The sequence below is a fragment of the Mycteria americana genome, chromosome 3 (assembly GCF_035582795.1).
Source record: "Mycteria americana isolate JAX WOST 10 ecotype Jacksonville Zoo and Gardens chromosome 3, USCA_MyAme_1.0, whole genome shotgun sequence".
NCBI classification, from domain to species: domain Eukaryota; kingdom Metazoa; phylum Chordata; class Aves; order Ciconiiformes; family Ciconiidae; genus Mycteria; species Mycteria americana.
In genome coordinates this window covers 68,206,661-68,224,403 of record NC_134367.1, presented here as the reverse complement: position 1 = coordinate 68,224,403, position 17,743 = coordinate 68,206,661, and the positions used below count along the sequence as shown (strand labels likewise).

The following is a 17,743-nucleotide window of genomic DNA, read 5'->3' as shown; positions in this document are numbered from 1 at the left end:
TAAATTAAAAAAAAAAAAAAAAGAGGCAGATGATTCTGTACAAGAAGCTGTACAACCGATGCAAATAGTCAGCCAAACATAGAGAGAATGAAATCAACGGAACATGAAGTACTCTTAAAATACATAGAAATGGAGGGGGTTTTACTACCATGCTATGGCAGAGATCAATTAAACTGTGCAGAATGGTTATGCAAAATGTTCACTGTAGGGAAATCACCGTTTTCTGTAGATTCTAGGAAGGAGTGCTGGCACGCCGCCGGCAGTGATTTATTTTCACCCAGCCCCAGTGCTTGTGGCTGGCACTCAATGAAATCTTCCAGGGTAAATTATTTATTTAATTAAGAACGGCCCCAGTTGCGCCGAGAGACTGGCAGCACAGCAGCAGGAAGTCTGTTAGAGATTAAGTCTAACTTCTTACAGATAGGCTGCATATGTATACTATAAATAATTAAAATCGTAAATAAGTGTATGTTGGCATTTTTGTTTAAGCTTATTAACAACAGTTCATGATACTGAATGCGGTGTATGTACTGCCATGTGTTGTAGTCCTCTAATTTCTTGATTAACTAACGCAGAGGCTTGTGCAGCAAGCTAAGACATCAGGTTGTTGCTAACTGAACTTTTGAACTTTTCATAAGAAAAGGAGACATCAGTAAGAGAAGAGGCAAATTTATGAGTGAGTAAGCATGAGCAACCCAAACCCTTTAATTTCAGTAGGCATTCCCATAAGAGCAAAGAGAGAAATCCCCCTCTTCTTACGCCAAATAGGCAAGGTAATGCTTTCTTCTTAGTTTAACATATTCCAGAGATAACAGTTATAGCTGGTGGCTTGAGGGAGTCCCGGAAGAGAGGAATTTGAATATAACTAATGAGAGAAACTGTCGTTTGAGGAGAAATCCCTGGAGAGTCTCTACACGATTTCATATAGTTATCTGTGTTGTTTTTTTTTTTTTTAAATAAAAGAAAAGGTGAAGCAATGTGATTTGGTAATTGTGCTTTTATCAATAAATTTGATTTTTTAAGAATACATTCTGAGTTTGATCCTTGCTTTCTTTCCGTGATTGTTGAGTAATAAGAAAAAATCTTGCAAGACGAAAAGAAGCCACCTCTTTTAGAGGAAACTGCTCATGGATTTGAGCTGCAATAGTTTGGCATGAAGGAAAAAAATGGACAAACATTTTGAAAAATATCAGAAGTGGACAGTTTTGAAACATCGGACATATTTGGTTTTGGACAGGCCTAATAAGCAAATCAACACAGAGCGAAATTCACCTTCCGGGGGCAAGTTCCCCTTTCGGTGGGCGCTGGCAGCGGGGGCCAGCAGGCAGGCTGCCAGCAGCCGAGGTGGGGCTCTCTCCTTTGCATGGGGTGGTTTGGACCTTCCCCTCTCCTCCCCCCGCGCTTCCTCCCCGGTCCTGCTGGCTGCCTGATGGTCCTCGCTGACGCTGTTGGCAGCAACATCTGAAACACTCCTTGACTTTGAGAGGCTGCCTCTTCTCTCTGCAGCCCGGGCTCTCCAGCGCTGCCAAAACTTGGAGCGAGCGGGCAGTTGGGGTTTGAGGAAGGGTTTCCCACTGTCCTGGCTGTGGTTTCATGTCCTAGAGGGGCTGCTCCTGCTACCTGTCCTCTGCAGCCACCTGCCTGAGCCCACGCTGGGCTGGTTTGGGCAGCTGGACGGACAGCGAGCCTTTGGGTGGCCAGGGTTTTCTGATGGGCTAGCACCTTGGATTGGCTCCCCATGGGCACAGGCAAACTCTAGAGCTGGCAGGAGCACACGGCTGGCGTGGTGGGGAAGAAGCAAAGCAGCATCTCTCGCTCTTGGGTGGCAGCTCGCCATTGGACTCACCTCGCCGGAGCATGAAACTCCGTCCTCAACGTGCAGATCAGATCTTGTACGTGCAAGGTTGTTCACACTTGAGTACTATGTTACATTATCACTGTAATCAGGAATGGTTACCGAGAAGATGATGGTGAAGGACAGCCGTGTTTCCTGTGCTGCCCTTTTCTGCTCCCTACTTTTGATGACCCCAAGTCGCTCTCTGTGTTTCCCTTTCCAGATGGAATTAGAAATAGGTATACATTCAGAATCGGGTTTTTATTGGCAGCACCTGTGAACAATCAAAGATTGTTTGTGCAGATTTGCAATCAAACTTCAAACTGAAATGAATGTTATTTCAGAATAGTTTGTTTGCAGTCGTCGTTTTTATTTTTTGCAAAGAAATAAAAGGCTTTGCAGTATCTCCTAGGTACTCCTAGTTACTGTGCACTGGAATCATAGAATCACAGAATGGTTTGAGTTGGAAAGGACCTTTAAAGATCATCTAGGTCAACCCCCCTGCTATGGGCAGCGACATCTTTCACTAGATCAGGTTGCTCAAAGCCCTGTCCAACCTGACCTTGAACACTTCCAATGATGGGGCATCAACAGCTTCTCTGGGCAACCTGTTCCAGTGTCTCACCACCTTCACTGTAAAAAATTTCTTCCTTATGTCCAATCTAAACCTACCCTCTTTCAGTTCAGAACTGTTGCCCCTTTTCCTGTCACTACAGATCTTGGTAAAAAGTCTCTCTCCATCATTCTTATAAGCCCCCTTTATATTTGGAAAGGCCATGATAAGGTCTCCCTGGAGCCTTCTCTTCTCCAGGCTGAACAACCCCAACTCTCTCAGCTTTTCTCCATAGGAGAGGTGTTCCATCCCTCTGATCATTTTTGTGGCCCCCCTCTGGACCCACTCCAAGAGGTCCATGTTTGTCTTGTGCTGAGGACCCCAGGACTGGATGTGGTATCCAGGTGGGGGGGGAGAATCACCTCCGTCAACCTGCTGGCCACACTTCTTTTGATGCAGCCCAGGATACGGTTGGCCTTCTGGGCTGCAAGCACGCATTGCCAGCTCATATCCAATTTTTCATCTGCCAATATCCCCAAGTCCTTCTCTGCAGGGCTGCTCTCAATCCCTTCATCCCCCAGCCTGTATTGATAACGGGGGTTGCCCTGACCCAGGTGCAGGACCTTGCACTTGGCCTTGTTGAATTTCATGAGGTTCACATCGGTCCACTTCTCAAGCCTGTCAAAGTCCCTCTGGATGGCATCCCTTCCCTCAAGTGTATCAACCGCACTACTCAGCTTGGTATCATCCACAAACTTGCTGAGGGTGCACTCAATTAATGACTATGTCATTAATAAAGATCTTGAACAGTATCAGTCCCAATATGGACCCCTGAGGGACACCACTTGATACTGATCTCCATTTGGACATTGAGCCGTTGACTGCAACTCTCTGGATGTGACCATCCAGCCAGTTCCTTATCCATTGAATAGTCCGTCCATCAAATCTGTATCTGTCCAGTGTAGAGAGACAGGGATGCTGTGTGAGAATGTGTCAAAGCCTCACAGAAGTCAAGATAGATTACATCAGTTTCTCTTCCCTTATCCACCAACACAGTCACTGTAGAATAATATATAGACTAAACCCATCATGTTTTGATGGTTAACTTTATTTGGTCCCTTCAAGTCAAGTAGCATACATATGATGTGAATAGACCCCTGAGACTACTATTATTTTTCATCACCGTATTCTAAAAATGCTTCTAAAGAATTTTGGTAAAGAATAGATCTCAAAAGTATTTTTAATTAATATCTTGGAATAGGAAAGTACACTTTCCTCAACTTACAGTTACTCTACTGTAAACGAGATTTAACAGACCCAGACTGAGTACAGTGAAATGAAGAACCCTCAGATCCTTTTGCTGCAGCTGCAGAAGCAGCTATTGCTATCAAATGCTAGTTTCTCATTTCAACAAAACCTGGTTCCAGGAGCTCAGGCAACAGCTTTCCTCAGTTTCATGGTTTGATTTGCTTTAAAACTTTGGCATAAACCCTGTAATTTGCTGTTAACTATGCTACCAAATGTAACCGGTTTAGACTATATAATAGGTAGTGATAATTTGAAATTTAACTTTAAGTATACTTGCTTCCAAAAATAAAAATGTTGATTTTCATGTTAAATATCTAAAATAAGCGCAACTCCCACCACCACCATCCGTTGTTACTCGTCTTAGATTTCTTCAGTGGTGTTTGCATGCAAAGGGGAGTATCAGATTCCTAATTCCAAATAGAGAAAAATCATTACGTAGTCTCAGAAGCCTCTACTTCTATAATATTTTAATATTGCTTTTCAGTTATAATCAATATTACCTGTTTTGCCAATGCTAGCATTGGGAGAAAAGCCTTAAGAGGTTGATGTGCAGGCAGAAGGAGAGTAGCATGACTATTTTTATGTTTCTGACATCAGTGTCCTGGTTTATCTAATGTTGTATGACACTGACTAAATGCTCCATACTATTCCATCCTCACTGAGACAAACATCTTTTCCAATATTGCCCCTTGTTTCAAAAGTTGTAGAAACTTTTAAAAAATAATTTGCTAATTTGGGGTGTTCTCTTACTGTCTGTTTGGAAAGCTAATAGTCTCTTTACTTTTCATAAACAATATTCCTACAGCACATTAATGTATATTCCTAATCGGATACTCCTGGGTCAGTAAGAGATAATTCATCAGCTTCCTACTTCAAATACGGCATTTTTAAAACTATCATGAAGCTTTGTTACAACAAGGCATCTCTGCACTCTTTTATACTTCCTTGGGTACCATCATGATTCCTGTTCTGTCCTTTACCTGTTTTCATTATTTCTTCTCTATATTGAAAAGCAATACATTTTTACTACTGGGAACAGTAAAAGCTCCTCCTACGAGATCCTCATTTTTCCACATCTCCTTTTACCCCATAGATAGCACCTTCACTGCCCATCTGTCACATTCCCATATCTGTACCTATTCTGTACAAGGGTTTGCTGGGTTCCTTTATATTTCAAGAAAACGGGCTTTTGAGAAGTCTGTTGGCATCCAGAAGTAGTTGCACAAACCAGCCTTGTGCTAGGTCTCCTGTCTGAGAACTGACAGAACCGACAGCTGGTTGTAAAAAAAAAAAAAAGAAAGGAGAAAAGTGAACTATGCCAAAAATTTTACTTTCCAAATGGAGTAAAAAGCCTGTTTTACATGAACAAAGGGTTTTGACTATTCCTTGTTCAAACAACCCCTTGGTCTTTTGATGATGTAGAGATTTGGATTGCATCCCCTTAATGAGTATTGACCAAGTCTGTGGTGTCCTTTTCCTGGGGGCATGTGTGAAAGTAACGTTACCTGTAATGTTGTAGTAAGGTGCTCGAGAAACGGAGCCCCAGGACCCTTCCAAAATGCCTGGCCGCTGTGGTTAACCCATTCTGTGTTTCAACAGGCAAATGGCACATGGGAAGTCAACTTCCCAAGCACAGCTGGATGTTGCAGGAGCAGCCTGGTGCTTCCCAAACATTGAGCAGTTACTGCTTTACAGCTGCTGTTCAGCCACAGAAATAAGGGAGTGTATGGTGCAGCTTTCTTTTTCCCCGTCAAGGTATAAACAGACCTTTTGAGAATGATGAACGCGGCCCTGAAAGTCAGTCAGTCTCACAGTATTTATGTTGAGCTTCGGATCCTGGTCTCCCTTCTATGTTTACTTAGATTAATGGTTGATGTGGTGCTATGGACATCTCTATGGCTTTAACTACACGCACAAGAGACAGCCAGCTCCAGCCAGCCTCTGCCTCGTGCAGCTGGGCAAGGAGGAAGAGCACAGAGCTTCAACCCTGCTTTCCACACAGCCTCCCCGCCTCTTGCGTCCTTTGCGTGGCCGGTGGCCGCTGGTGTGACTCAGAGCAGATGCACCCGCTGGTGGAGTTGCCAAAGAGCTGTCCTGGCAGCCTGCGCTCGGCGGGCACCTCGTGCTGCTCCTCCCTGGGCGCTGGGGCCGGGGACAGCACAGGCACGGCATCTCCTGGGGCAGCTCCTCCTCGGCAGGGATTTCCCTCCTGTTTGGGATTGGACACCGTTTCATTTGCCTCACCTGTCACACTAGAGATGGGGTGCAGGGTATGCGTTAGCATCCCTGCCTCGTGACTTTTGGATGCAGCAGTGCTCCAGGCACGTCCCCGCCGCAGCCGTGCAACGGTGTGGTGATGGGGCCGTGTGCCTCCGTCGTAGCCGATACGGCCTCTGCGGAGAGGGGCTGGGGGGAGGGAAGGGGAGCACGGCGGGTGGAATGGGGAGCGCGTCCCTTGGGCAGACGTCAGAGCGAAAGAAGAGGCAAGCTCTCTCTGCTCCCTCAGGCTTGTGCGACAGCGAGAGGGAGGTCCTGGGCTGTGAGTTGTGAAACTGCCTGACCCATCACTGACTAACGTTACACCAATTTCAGAATGTGTGGCAAAACGTAATATATGGTTTATAAACTGTTTAAAGGCTCCTGACGAAGGGGGGATTATAATACTCACTTCTGAACGGGTGAGGGGCTTCGTGGGTTTCACGTGAAAGATTGCAGGTTGTATTTTCCCACGGAATTTGCAAACTTGCTACAAGGTGTATTTAGGTACTTCACAGGTTCTTGGTGAGGTGGTATTGTACACATTTACACCTCTCCTATTTTCACGACGCTTGTGTTATTGTAAGAGCCCCTACAATTGAGAGCACAGGGGATCTGAATGTTTTGACTCCCACGTCTTCTGTAGGAAGCGAGCTGTTTTATTCCAGGGCCTTGCATTGAGTGGGCACCAGCAAAAGACCCGGGAATGACGGGAGGCAAAAAGAGAGACGGGTGCTAGGTGTCTGCAGCAAATTGGTGAGGATAATCAGCTAGAGGGCACCAATGAATATTTCTTCTTCGGGCTGTTAAATTAGGCCATTGTGGACTGCCAGCATATAGATGCATGAGAGAAACGTGAGGGCTTTGCGAAACAGTTGTGCTAAAAATAATTTTTGGTGTTATTTTTAATAATGTTATCACAGATGAAGAAAGCGAGGTCGAAGTTTGTAGCCTGGTACATTTCTTTCTCCTGCTTTACAGGCTAAACACTATAAATCCTTGAGTGTTTGTTTGGCTAGGTAATGCTTTCCAAAAGTATGTCAATGAAGTAGGCATCAGAGTCATAAAATACTTTCCTATATTTAGATTTTAAATATGCAATAGAAAGTCATTAACTTTTAGACTCCTAAGCACCAAAATTGCTTCTGAAAAGGGGGCTTGGATGTTAAAATCAGTTAATTAAAAAAAATAAAGATTTTAATATTGCCAGAAATGCACAGTCAGTGTTTCGCCATCAGCAGTGTTAGTAGGCTCAATTATATCCTAGTAAGTTTGGTTGCTGTGAGGGCATGAGAAGGATCCTGAAACTGTTGAAGGGGGCAGGAGTATTGTGGGATTACCAGTTGCTTGGTTAATTTAGAGGATTAAGTTTTTAACTTGATATTAATGCCCCAAAAAATCCAGTTGCACAGAATCATAGAGTAATTTAGGCTAGAAAGGATCTCGGGGGGTCATCTCTCTAGCCCCTGCTCAAAGCAGGTGCATGGTACATGGTTTTGCATGTCGTCGATAATTTACCTTTATGTGGTTTTGATTTGTGCAAGACAGATTAACAACTCAGGTCTTTTTTTGAGTAGTAGAGAGGCAAATGCCAAAGAGGAGGAAAAATTAAGCCAAAAGTATTTTACAAAGAAGTTGATCCAGATAGCGTTGAAGCGTCACCAAAATGTCCCATACCATTTCACATATATATTGAATTTTTTTTTAGAAAAAACATTGCTCTTGGGTAGCACAAGGGACTTAGTTTGAGCATTTGTGAATTAATTTTAAATTGTTCTTTTCATTGCTGGCTAATATACAGGAGGAATTGGTAAATAGTAAGAGCAAAGGCTATACAGCATTTTATAGCCAGTGGTTCTGTTTAGACTTAATCCCTATAATGCAGTGTTAAAATTTACAAAACAGCTTGTAATTGCAGTAGCTTATTTAAACCAGCTATTTGTGGTTATGTCTGCTGAGGAAACTTAAACTTCAACGTTCCCCAGCCATCTAATAGCAGCAAATTGACTGCGGGTCTCTTGTAAGAATATCTAAATGTAGGCTGTTGAATAATCCCTTTGGGGGCCCTGTAACTATTTTTGTGCCTGGATATGCGTCATCAGTGGGTATTTTCTCTGGTGACTAGCTTACATCAGTAGGTCTCCTACCATACACTCTATCAGTGAGTGACTTATGATTGATGGGAGTCACGGCTGCTGTTTAGCTTTTATCTGTGACCTCAAATAATGGACAACAGGAATTTCCAGGCTGTTAAATTCCTTGAATGACTGAAGACACGGGATGGCTCTGCTGATAAACGCAGGTAGTACCCAGACACTGGGTGTTCACCGGGGGCTGAGGCGGGGAGGAAGGAGAGGGGGGTTCCTCGGCTGCAAGGCGGTGAATCCGGCTCTGACGCGTAGCCGAAAGGTACGCTTCCCCGGACGCCGGGGAACCGGCCGTGCCGGAGGACCGCCGAGCGGCCGCGATGCTCTGACTCTCCCAAGCTCTCCAGCCATACGTGTCTGCTGGTGGCAGTGGCGTTGCCATGGGTTTAACTGGCTGATCTTTAGGGCAGTTTGTCTGTCCGTTTTATCCCAGGGAGACGCGCAGTTTGCAGCTCTGTGGAGGGAAGCGCTGTGGAATTTTCAGCTGCAGCCTGGTTGTTTTCTTAACCCTTTTTGTTACTGCCCGTGAGCAGTGAGCCGATTTATTGGAGCGCTTAACCCAGGTGCTGCCTGGGCTAAATCTGAAGGTGCAGTAGGCTATGTGGTTTTAAGGTTAAGTTGCACCTGCCACAGTGACCTGCCGAGCATGTGGTCGCAGTTCATTTCCTGGTGTTCAGTACTTCATATTACGAAAATAAGGACTGCAGATACTGAGTTATCCCCTCTTCCTCCTTCCACTCTGCCTTTCTGTCAGAAGCTGACATGCGAAATGGGGCTGCAAGACAGCCACCAGATTTTTGTGAGTGTTACCTGTGATGAATTTAGCAGCTTGAGTCAGCCCTACGGCGAGGCACTTTTTGTCATTTCTTCTTCTTTCCCCCCAGTTCTTCCCGTCCCTCCTGGGCTCAGTCCCTTTGATACAGCTGTGACAGGAAACAGATCAGCTCTCCGTGAACTCGAGCTCCAGAGTCTCTCAAGCCCTTCTCCTGGCAACCGGGGAGTAAAAATGAGAGACATGGATGCTCTCGGTGTGATTGACGATTAAAAAAAGTCCTTAATGCTGTTTATCGCGCAGCATTGTTTGGCTGAGGGAGGATAGCAGCTGGATCCAAGTTCCTCCTCACCACTTCTTCCTGTTGGCAGGTGGCCCTTCGCAGGGGCTGGGCTTGCAAACTCTCACGCGGGTCTTACTTATTTGAGTGCCTGCTATTGTTTTTCGCTCAGGTGACAGCAGATTGAGTTTTGTGCAGGATTTTGCGCCTTGAAAACTTTCAGAGGGAAAACAGGAGCTTCGTTTTAACTCGCCTGTGTGTCTCCTCCTCCGCATGTACTAGCCCAGAGGTCGTAGTTAATGAATGAAACCAGGCTTCTTGCAGGAGCCAGTTAACCCACGCCTCTGCATTTGTTGATGCCGCGCTTACATAAAAGCTGCCTTCGATAGCAATGCATGTGCTGCCGTAGTGTGGATGCCCTCGCTCTGAGGGATACAGGTGATGTATACCTTTCCGCTCCTTGCAGACAGGTGCCTGGTACAACCCATGCACTGGGGCTGAAGCAAGGTTCCTCATCTGCTCTCTGGCTAGTTGAGTGCTGGTTAAGAATTGCATTCAACAGAAGTAGGAGGAAGAGAAGCAGCAATTAAAAAGAGGCTTGGAAGATCAAGGGAGAGGAGGGAATGAAAAGGTTTTCATTGAGCTGTGATTTACGAGTATACTCTTCCTTTGTTTCTATATGTTTGGGTGTTTTTTTGCAGTCACTTCAATAAGACACTGTGATTCATGACAAACTGGTTATATAATTCAAAATCTGTAAAAGGTTAAGCACAAAAACTTGATGAATCTGGAGTCATTTGCATTAAAATTCAGTGAATTTTCCTGGGGTACTGTGCTTAGAAAATGTAAAGCTTGCTAACTAGTTGATGTTGCTGTATGTATTATTTGCCACAGCTTTCTAGGAATCCTTATGCCCGGCTACACATAAATATCTTTTGGCTAATATTGACCTCCTTCTCCCCCATTTTTAGGGGGATTGTATTTTAGGGTAGTGATAGTATTTTAGGGTAGCTTTCATTTACAGTGTTTCTGCGAAAGCTCAGCATCACCAGCTTTCCAGAAAGACTCCGCAGGCCTTCAAAACATTTCAGAAAGGGTCGTCGTTTGCTAGGAAAAAGCTTTAGCAAGTTGCCTGCAGTTTCCTGATGCTTGGCGCTGGAGCTGTCTGCAAGGCAGAGGGATGAAGCCCAAACTGACATGTGGCAGTGTCTGTAGGTACCTCCCTGTGTGCTGTGACAGAGGTGTCGCGTTGGGGACAAACTAATTTAGGTGCTGATGCTGCAGTGAAGTCACGCCAGGTGGATGCCTGGGTCCATATGCCTACGCCCTGTTGACTTCAGCAACTAAGCGCAGGCACCAAATTCTGCTTGCACAGCTTGAATTGAGGAATGATGACCGCGGTGTCTAAAGCCTTGTTTTCCCAGAAAAGCCTTCGCCTATTCAATGACCACCTTTAAAATCTTGTCAGTCGCCCTGGACAACGGCTAACCAGATATTTCATCTTGGCAGTTAAAACAATTAGGTGTTGTGAGCAAGGGATACTGCACATTCACGGGAAGTCAAAGTGTCCACTGCTGCATCTGGTAATCACTCCATCGGCAAACCTCTCCCTCCTCCAGTGAAGCGTGTTGGTGTTTCAGTGTGTAACTAGTTCCCAGTGGGCTCAGGACTGTAATTACCATACTTGGGAGGCGAAAACGGAGACTGAATCTGACACAGGAGTATCGGGGGCTTCACTTTGAAATTTTTTTAAAGATGAAATACAATTCGTTTCTCTCCTACCTGTTAAATCCATGACTGCACGCTCTGTACAGCTGCCGTACTGTCGGATATTTGTTGAGGATCATAACAATGAATTGGTATTTAATAGTTCTGTATCGTTTTGACAAAGTACTCTCAGTGTTTAAATACTCTTGAGAATAAAGAGGTGCCCTGGGATGGGAAGAACAGCAAAGGTAATACAAAGCTCACCTTGCCCATGGCCCTCCCTTCTGACAACACTATTTTGTTTGAAGAGTGACTGTATGGAGCAGGCAGTGCTGCTCAGTCATTAACGAAATCATTAATGCAACGAGAGATATGTTGCTACTGTGAGCCAGCTATACGTTGTAAAAGTATTCTGAAATATGAGGCAAAGTAGTGATTTCACTACTTCAGGGCGCAGGGCACCTTTTGATTGTGTTAGTTCAAAATCATCTTATTATAGTCATAAATACTTGATCTCTCAAGGCGATCTTTGTGTTTCCATAAAGTCCCATTGAAATCATTGAACCAGTTCCTAGATACTAGGAAACTCCAATTTTGGTCAGCTTGTGTGAGGAAGGGCTTGGATAGTTTCATTGGTTTGTTTTGGGTTTTGTTTCTTCAGGTGTCGTGGAGGAAATATGGGTTAGCCATCACCTCATTTAGACATTATTTTGCTGCAGGGAAAAATACGGAGTTACTCATAAACAGTGTTGATGTTTGTAGTGAGTGGAGTAATAAAGAGCGAAGAGGAAGAAAAGCAATGCAGTGAAATAGTACAAGGAAAATACAGCATAAAGAAAAGTTGGAACAGTGAAAAAAGGTATTGATATTTCATTTTTGTAGTATTTCATTTTTTAATCCAATTGATAAGATAAATGAAGAGCCTTCCATCTTTTTGATGTTATTGTGTACAATAATGTGAATGAATGGAGTCAGATAACACTTCAGCTCTTCCTGCACGCTCTGTGCCTGATGGCCTTGGTCCTGAAACCTTTGCTCATCAGCTCAGTCCTTCACAAGGACTTTCATAAGACTGTTGGAGATCCAGGACCAGGCTGTCAGTAAGTTAATGGATTTGTAAATGTTACCCTGGCATTGGGTTAGTTTGAAAGGAATCCACCCGTTTGTTTGCACATGGGGAAGAAGGGAGAAGGAAGACATTGCAGGTGAAGCCCGTGTACTGTGGCAGAGGGGAAGGCACCTCCTTTATGTCAGTAGCCCGGCACCAACTCCTGTAAACTGTGGCAAAGTCTTTTCTTTGTCTCTGGTTTTGTTTCCTGTATATACACACCGCAGTAATTCCTGTAGGGATTTTTGCTCTTGGCAGCATTTCTCTTTAGTGCCACAAAGTGAGCGTTTTTCCTGCAGGACCTCAAACAGCTCAACAAGTGGTGTGCTGCCAGTGACTCAGCGCAGAGTCCCTGTCCATCTGCTCACAGCCACCAGCACTCCCTACCAGCCTCCTATTTTCAGATGCAAAGCCGTACGTGAATCCTGAGATAGGAGCGGGTAAGGGACAGGGTTATCCTGGGTAAAGAGGTCCCGTACCCCAAAAGACAGCGAGGGAAGAAGCTCCCTTCCAACCCAGGGTAAAATCTTCCCGAGGCAGATCCTGGTCCTTCGCAGGGAGTTCAGATTGGCTTGGAAACTTGATGTAAGGGAGGCGAGAAAGAATTGCCCCACACTGACGTCCCCAGGAGCCTTGATAATGTCAGGACACCTGACAGTACAGCGGTACTTCAAAAATATCACTGTTGTGAAGGATTTACATGATACTGCAATAGCTAATAACATGAGTGCAGTACAAGGCACTAGTTCAAGATTGCTGAGGAGTTTGCCCAGTGTCTGTAGTTTCGTGTCATGACGTTGTCCCTTTGCAGACAGGCCTTTAGCATTGAGGAGTTTTCCAGAAACTCATCCAGCCTTTCTTTTTCTCAAGCACAATTGCCAGTTGCTACCCTGCTAGTTAGAAATAATAGCAACTAAGTTAAAAAATGAAAATTCCTCATCAGGTAGTCATTTTGTTTTCACAAACTTATTCCAACGTGCTCAAGGACGGACTCTCTGCAGCTTTCCTTCTTGTACACTTAGCTATACTTTTAGGCAGTGAAGTGAATGTACGTTTGGGGATTGCTCTGCATGCTGCTTGTGACCGTCTTTGTTCAGGGACAGAGGAGATATAAAGTCAGTCTGTGAGGTCCTGACATCTGCTGTCCCTTGCTTGGGAGGTAGGATATCAATCTGCAGTGTGAAACTCCTCCCCCCCCTCCAGGGAATTCCATTCCTATATACAAAGGCCAGCCAGAAATCCTAATCTGGAAGTCTGTAATTTGGGAATGAGAAAGAAATGGGGTTATGACAACTAGGAGACACAAAACTCTTTAAACCCTCTCTCACTAATGTGCAGGGAGAAGTAATAGTAACCAAATTTTCTTAGTGTAACCAAATCATGGAGCATCACATTGAGTAAAGAGAACAGGAACCCTTGAGGTTGCTTTGCTAGCAGATCTCCATGCTCCGTAAAGCTGAGGGCCATGTGCTGATGAAATACAGCCTGTCTTTAAATGCAAACGGTGGTGATTTTTCACCCTCTTGACTCTTGACCAGGAGCTCAGGTCTCATTCCACCAGAAACTTGCTGCTGGTTACAGAGGGAGCAAGGTTGCAGATCAGAAGATCGGTTGCTCTTTTTAGTTTAGCATTTTCTACCTTGATTGCTATTAAATTAGATATCACAGTGGTAAAAGCATCAAAGCCAAGATCACCTAGAAGGGAATAGCAATCTCAAAGAGGTATAAAGGAGTAAAATGAGCAAAAGGAGTATTAGGTTAACTACCAGGAAAAAAATTATTATGGTGAAGGTCTGTTCACCTGATAGAAACCAGAAGAGCTGATGAGTTTGAGTAACTCAAAAGTGACCTGGACAAAACACTGTAAAATATACTATGTAGATTTTTCTTATTTGGGTTTGAGATGATCTAATAGACTTTGGCCATTTCCTTTTTGATCTAATTTCTGGGATTCTATGATCACTTTTAAAAAAGGTCATTTTCTTGCCTGTCTCACTGCAAACCTTCTTCCTGAGAGTTTTTGGCACTTTTTACCTCCCACAAAGGAAGGCATTTGCAGAAATCCAACATGGTGGTATTTTGAAGACTCCAAACAGATTTTTCATGGCTATATCTTGCTGTTGCTCCGTTGTAAAATTCCCAGAATACTGGATGGGAGTTTTGCATTAAAATTGTATGGTATTTATATTTAGCTACTCTTTAGAGGCCTAAGTCATATCCATGCTCTATTCCCAGAGTAGCCTTCTTCCAGTTCTTTAAAGCTACAATTTGGCTTTACAGGAAATAATAATCATGCCTACCATACTATAACTAAAATATTCAGACACATGAATCTTTTTCTTGACTTCCTATAAAAATGTCATTTTAGCTTTATTTTGTTTGTTCTGGTTTGACTATAATAAAAACAAGAGTTTATTAAAGCGTTAGCTCTAGGTTGCAGTTCTTTCTTGAGACTGCAAGGTCTTACAAAAAATATTATTGAAACTGCAGGGCAAAACCACGTATTAACAGAAAAATGAATAATGAGTCTGTTTTCATATGGATTTTTTAAAAAGTACAGCTTGTAGTTGAACTAAATGTACTATTTCTTCCACTGCAGCCAGGAAGCCCTCATAGACTTTCGACAGCGCCGCCAAAAAATTAATGCTTCAGCTGTTTAAAAGATATCAAAAGCTTGTTTGACAATTGTAATCTCTTCCAGGAATTTCCTTTCCCATTTTCCCTCCCTATAAAAACTGATAACAAGATGCTTATATAGTAGAAACGGAAAGTCAGAGGTATGTTACAAAGCGTTGTGCATTCCTTCCACCCTCACGAGATGAGGCACGACATCTGCATGGCGGGCTAGGAAAGGCGGGCACTCCATTGTGTAAGTAGCATTTGCTTCCAGGATTAACCGCTTGCCAAGATAGCGCAGATTTAAATGTTTCCTAAGCCATTTTTGAGTTTTTACGTAACGTGGCAGCCAACAGAAGAGGTGTTGGAGATGGCTGGGTAGGAACTCAAAGCAGTGACCAAGGAAAGACCAAACTAAAGGAAGCGGAGAAATACACTGCACGTGCCAGCATCAGTTGACACAGCAGAACTGAAGGCAAGGGAAAGCAGCGCCAGCCTGGCTTCTCTCGAATTTCTGTCCTCACTTTTACATGCAACAAGATGTGACAAACTGAAATGAGACGCAGCTTGAACTTTTGTTCTGAAGTGTATTGAAAAGGCACTTAAACATGGACTCAAAGGTCAGAATTGTTCCTTTTTCTGTAACAAATTCCCAGGGCAGCTGTTAATGCTACTCTGTCTTTTAAGGCTAATCTTTCATAGTATTCACTCATACATAATGTGAAATATGTAGTATTACTGTGGCTGTGGTGAGGAGCCGTTTGGTCTTCTCTAATGATAGAAAGGAGATTCTGTGTTGGAAGAGTGAGATAATGAAAGAGTTTGCCAATAAAAAAGTCACTGTGTTTGCAGAGGGTGCCTTTGCGTTCAACAAATGCCAATTAGAGAAATGTCACTTTATGTGTACGACGGGTTATTACTGCACAAACACTTGTACAATTACGCGCTGGGTCAGAAGGGCAAGTTACCTTCACCTCACAGCCATTATTTTAAAGCAAACACAACTGTCAGGCACACAAATATCAGGCGTTGTGGAAGGGGAACAGTAAAGTCATGACTGTTTGAAAATGCAGGCTAAAGAGAAAAAGAGTCACTGTAACACGCCTTGGAATTGTGGGAGGAAATTTTTACCATGTCTGCACTGGATTAGAAACTTCATCTTTATATAATGGAGAAGCGAATGCTTCCTTCCACCGCTTAAATAAAGTTAATATACTGTTAGTTGTTCTGATGCTTGGAAATGGGAAGAGAATACACATTTCTTTCAGTTACCTTCTTTGATACTGAAATGTTTGTAGTCCATGTACACGAGTTTGTGTACTTCCTTCCGTTGTGCTACCAATGGTCTGGTATCACCAACGTCTTCCTGCTCTCAGCTCCTGTGTGGCTCTGACTGACTTCAGTAAATGGAATAAAGGGCAGTTCTGCAAGTGACCTGGTGTGAGACATGGCCTTGGGTGTTTATTACTCGCACCTGTTTGTAGGTGTTCTACTTGGTATTTCATTTTGCATGTTTTGCCTGAAGCTTCACTAGATTCAAGTCTAAAGAGGCAGAAGGCTCTGTGGATGCTGCGGCCACCTCGGGTGTGTACAGGACGGCTGCGCTGTACGTGGATTTGTGAGTTTTGCTCTAAGGCTATCAGGTTTGTCTTCCTTTCTAATGTGGTTGCCATCTGTGCTCGTGCTGGCTTCTCTCCGGGTCATAAGAAAGAATACACTTCAGCAGGGATTGTGTTATCATCGGTGGCCTGAACCTTTGTGCTCGCTTGACCTCATACCTCTAGGAAGCTCAGCTGGCAAACGTAGTGCAGACCTTTGTGGCAACACCCTCTGGGGTGCATGGGCTGCCGGTTAGGTTGTCCTGCTTCTATATATGCCGAGGTATTTTCATTGACATGCTCTTTTCACAGGTTGAAAATCACTGCGGCTTTAAAGTACCAGCTTCCCCTAAAGAGGAAGCACTGCGCTCGCCCGAGGACCTGCTCCGACCCAGAATCTGCTGGGGCAGGACGGGGTGGCAGAAGTTAAATGGAGAGCATTAGTTTGAAGAATTTTACGAGGTCACCATCCTTTTAAATTGGTTTACACAGATGGCTGTCTGGTTTGTTGCTTTGTCCTTGCTTAATAGTAACTGTTTATGGAAAAATGAATTGCTTTGCAGAAGGAGGTCCAAAAGCTCATGCTGTTGTTTCCCTCACTGGAGATCTTCATGTTATTATGGGCATACAAAGATTTGGCCTGAAACGGAGATTAATTATGAAGCGCGCAGTGAATAATTAACTGTTTGACTTGTTCCTAAACTCTGTAGTCACCGGGTTAGAAATGATTTCCCAAACTGCAGGAGATAAGAGAAGGTTATTCCTAGTTTCACAATGTCCGTATTGTTAGGGCTTTGTGTGGTGTGTACTCTGACATCAGCTGATACCTACGCAAGTCGGGTCCAGCTTCTCATCCAAACCACTTCCTGGGGTTTTGTCGGGTAATGGCAGTGATTCAGAAGACACCGCAGTGCCTCAGAAAGCCGTTTCTTGCATGTCGCACCCAGACTGTGTGACTGGGAATAAATGAGGTTCTTAGGAAAGAGTTTTGATCTTAAAACTACCCACTTTTTTTGTTTGTTCTGCATTCAGATTTAGATGTGCATTGCTTGGCTGGTGTCCTACTGACCTGTCTGTAGACTCGTGGTATGTATTGTGGAAGATGTAGGAATATGATGTACACATATGCATGAGGCAGGAGCCTGAGACCAGCCTCCAGACAGAGACGCTGGTTTTGCATCTGCAATTGTTCCTACCTGGCAAAAAAACCCCAAGAAATAGACAGGATTAAAATTTTTTAAAGGAGATCAGATCTAAATAATGGTACTCTGCACTTTTGCAGGACTGTCTACTTAAGAAGCTGAGAGTGAGTTAGAAACATTGATGAAGCCTCTATTCTGTGAGGTGGGTATGTGTTTTTATTACTATTTTGAAAAAGCATAGAAAATTCAAACCATTTGCCTGACTCCAGACACAGAGCTATTTAAGAACCGTGAATAGAGTCCAGAAGTTTTCTGCCACGGCACGTGTTCTGATCAATACTTGCAAATAAGGTCTTTTGCCCTCCTCTGGAAGGAAGTGATGAGGTTTTGCATTCTGTTAGCATTTGAAGTGACTTTTAATT

The 17,743-nt window shown here is 43.9% G+C and overlaps 2 protein-coding genes across 12 annotated transcripts in view; one reads left to right on the top strand and one right to left on the bottom strand.

The window, feature by feature from the left end:
* The window catches only part of LOC142407548 (uncharacterized), a 63,642-nt gene extending 55,162 nt beyond the window's left edge, over nt 1-8,480 (bottom strand). The window contains exon 1 of the mRNA XM_075497170.1: nt 8,261-8,480. Coding sequence (XP_075353285.1) covers nt 8,261-8,480 — 220 coding nt within the window. The remainder of the gene's footprint in view (nt 1-8,260) is intronic.
* Nucleotides 1-17,743, top strand: part of HIVEP2 (HIVEP zinc finger 2) — a 144,754-nt gene that overhangs the window by 48,479 nt on the left and 78,532 nt on the right. For 2 of the 11 annotated variants that reach the window (XM_075498864.1, XM_075498863.1), the window contains one exon: nt 17,462-17,523. The exons of 5 other annotated variants lie outside the window; for them this stretch is intronic. The gene's annotated coding sequence lies outside the window, so the exon portion shown is untranslated. Of the gene's footprint in view, nt 1-8,085; nt 8,254-8,327; nt 8,361-17,105; nt 17,266-17,461; nt 17,524-17,743 lie in introns of those variants that run through there. 4 more of the 11 variants (XM_075498870.1, XM_075498871.1, XM_075498872.1 and 1 more) reach the window with 4 other exon arrangements.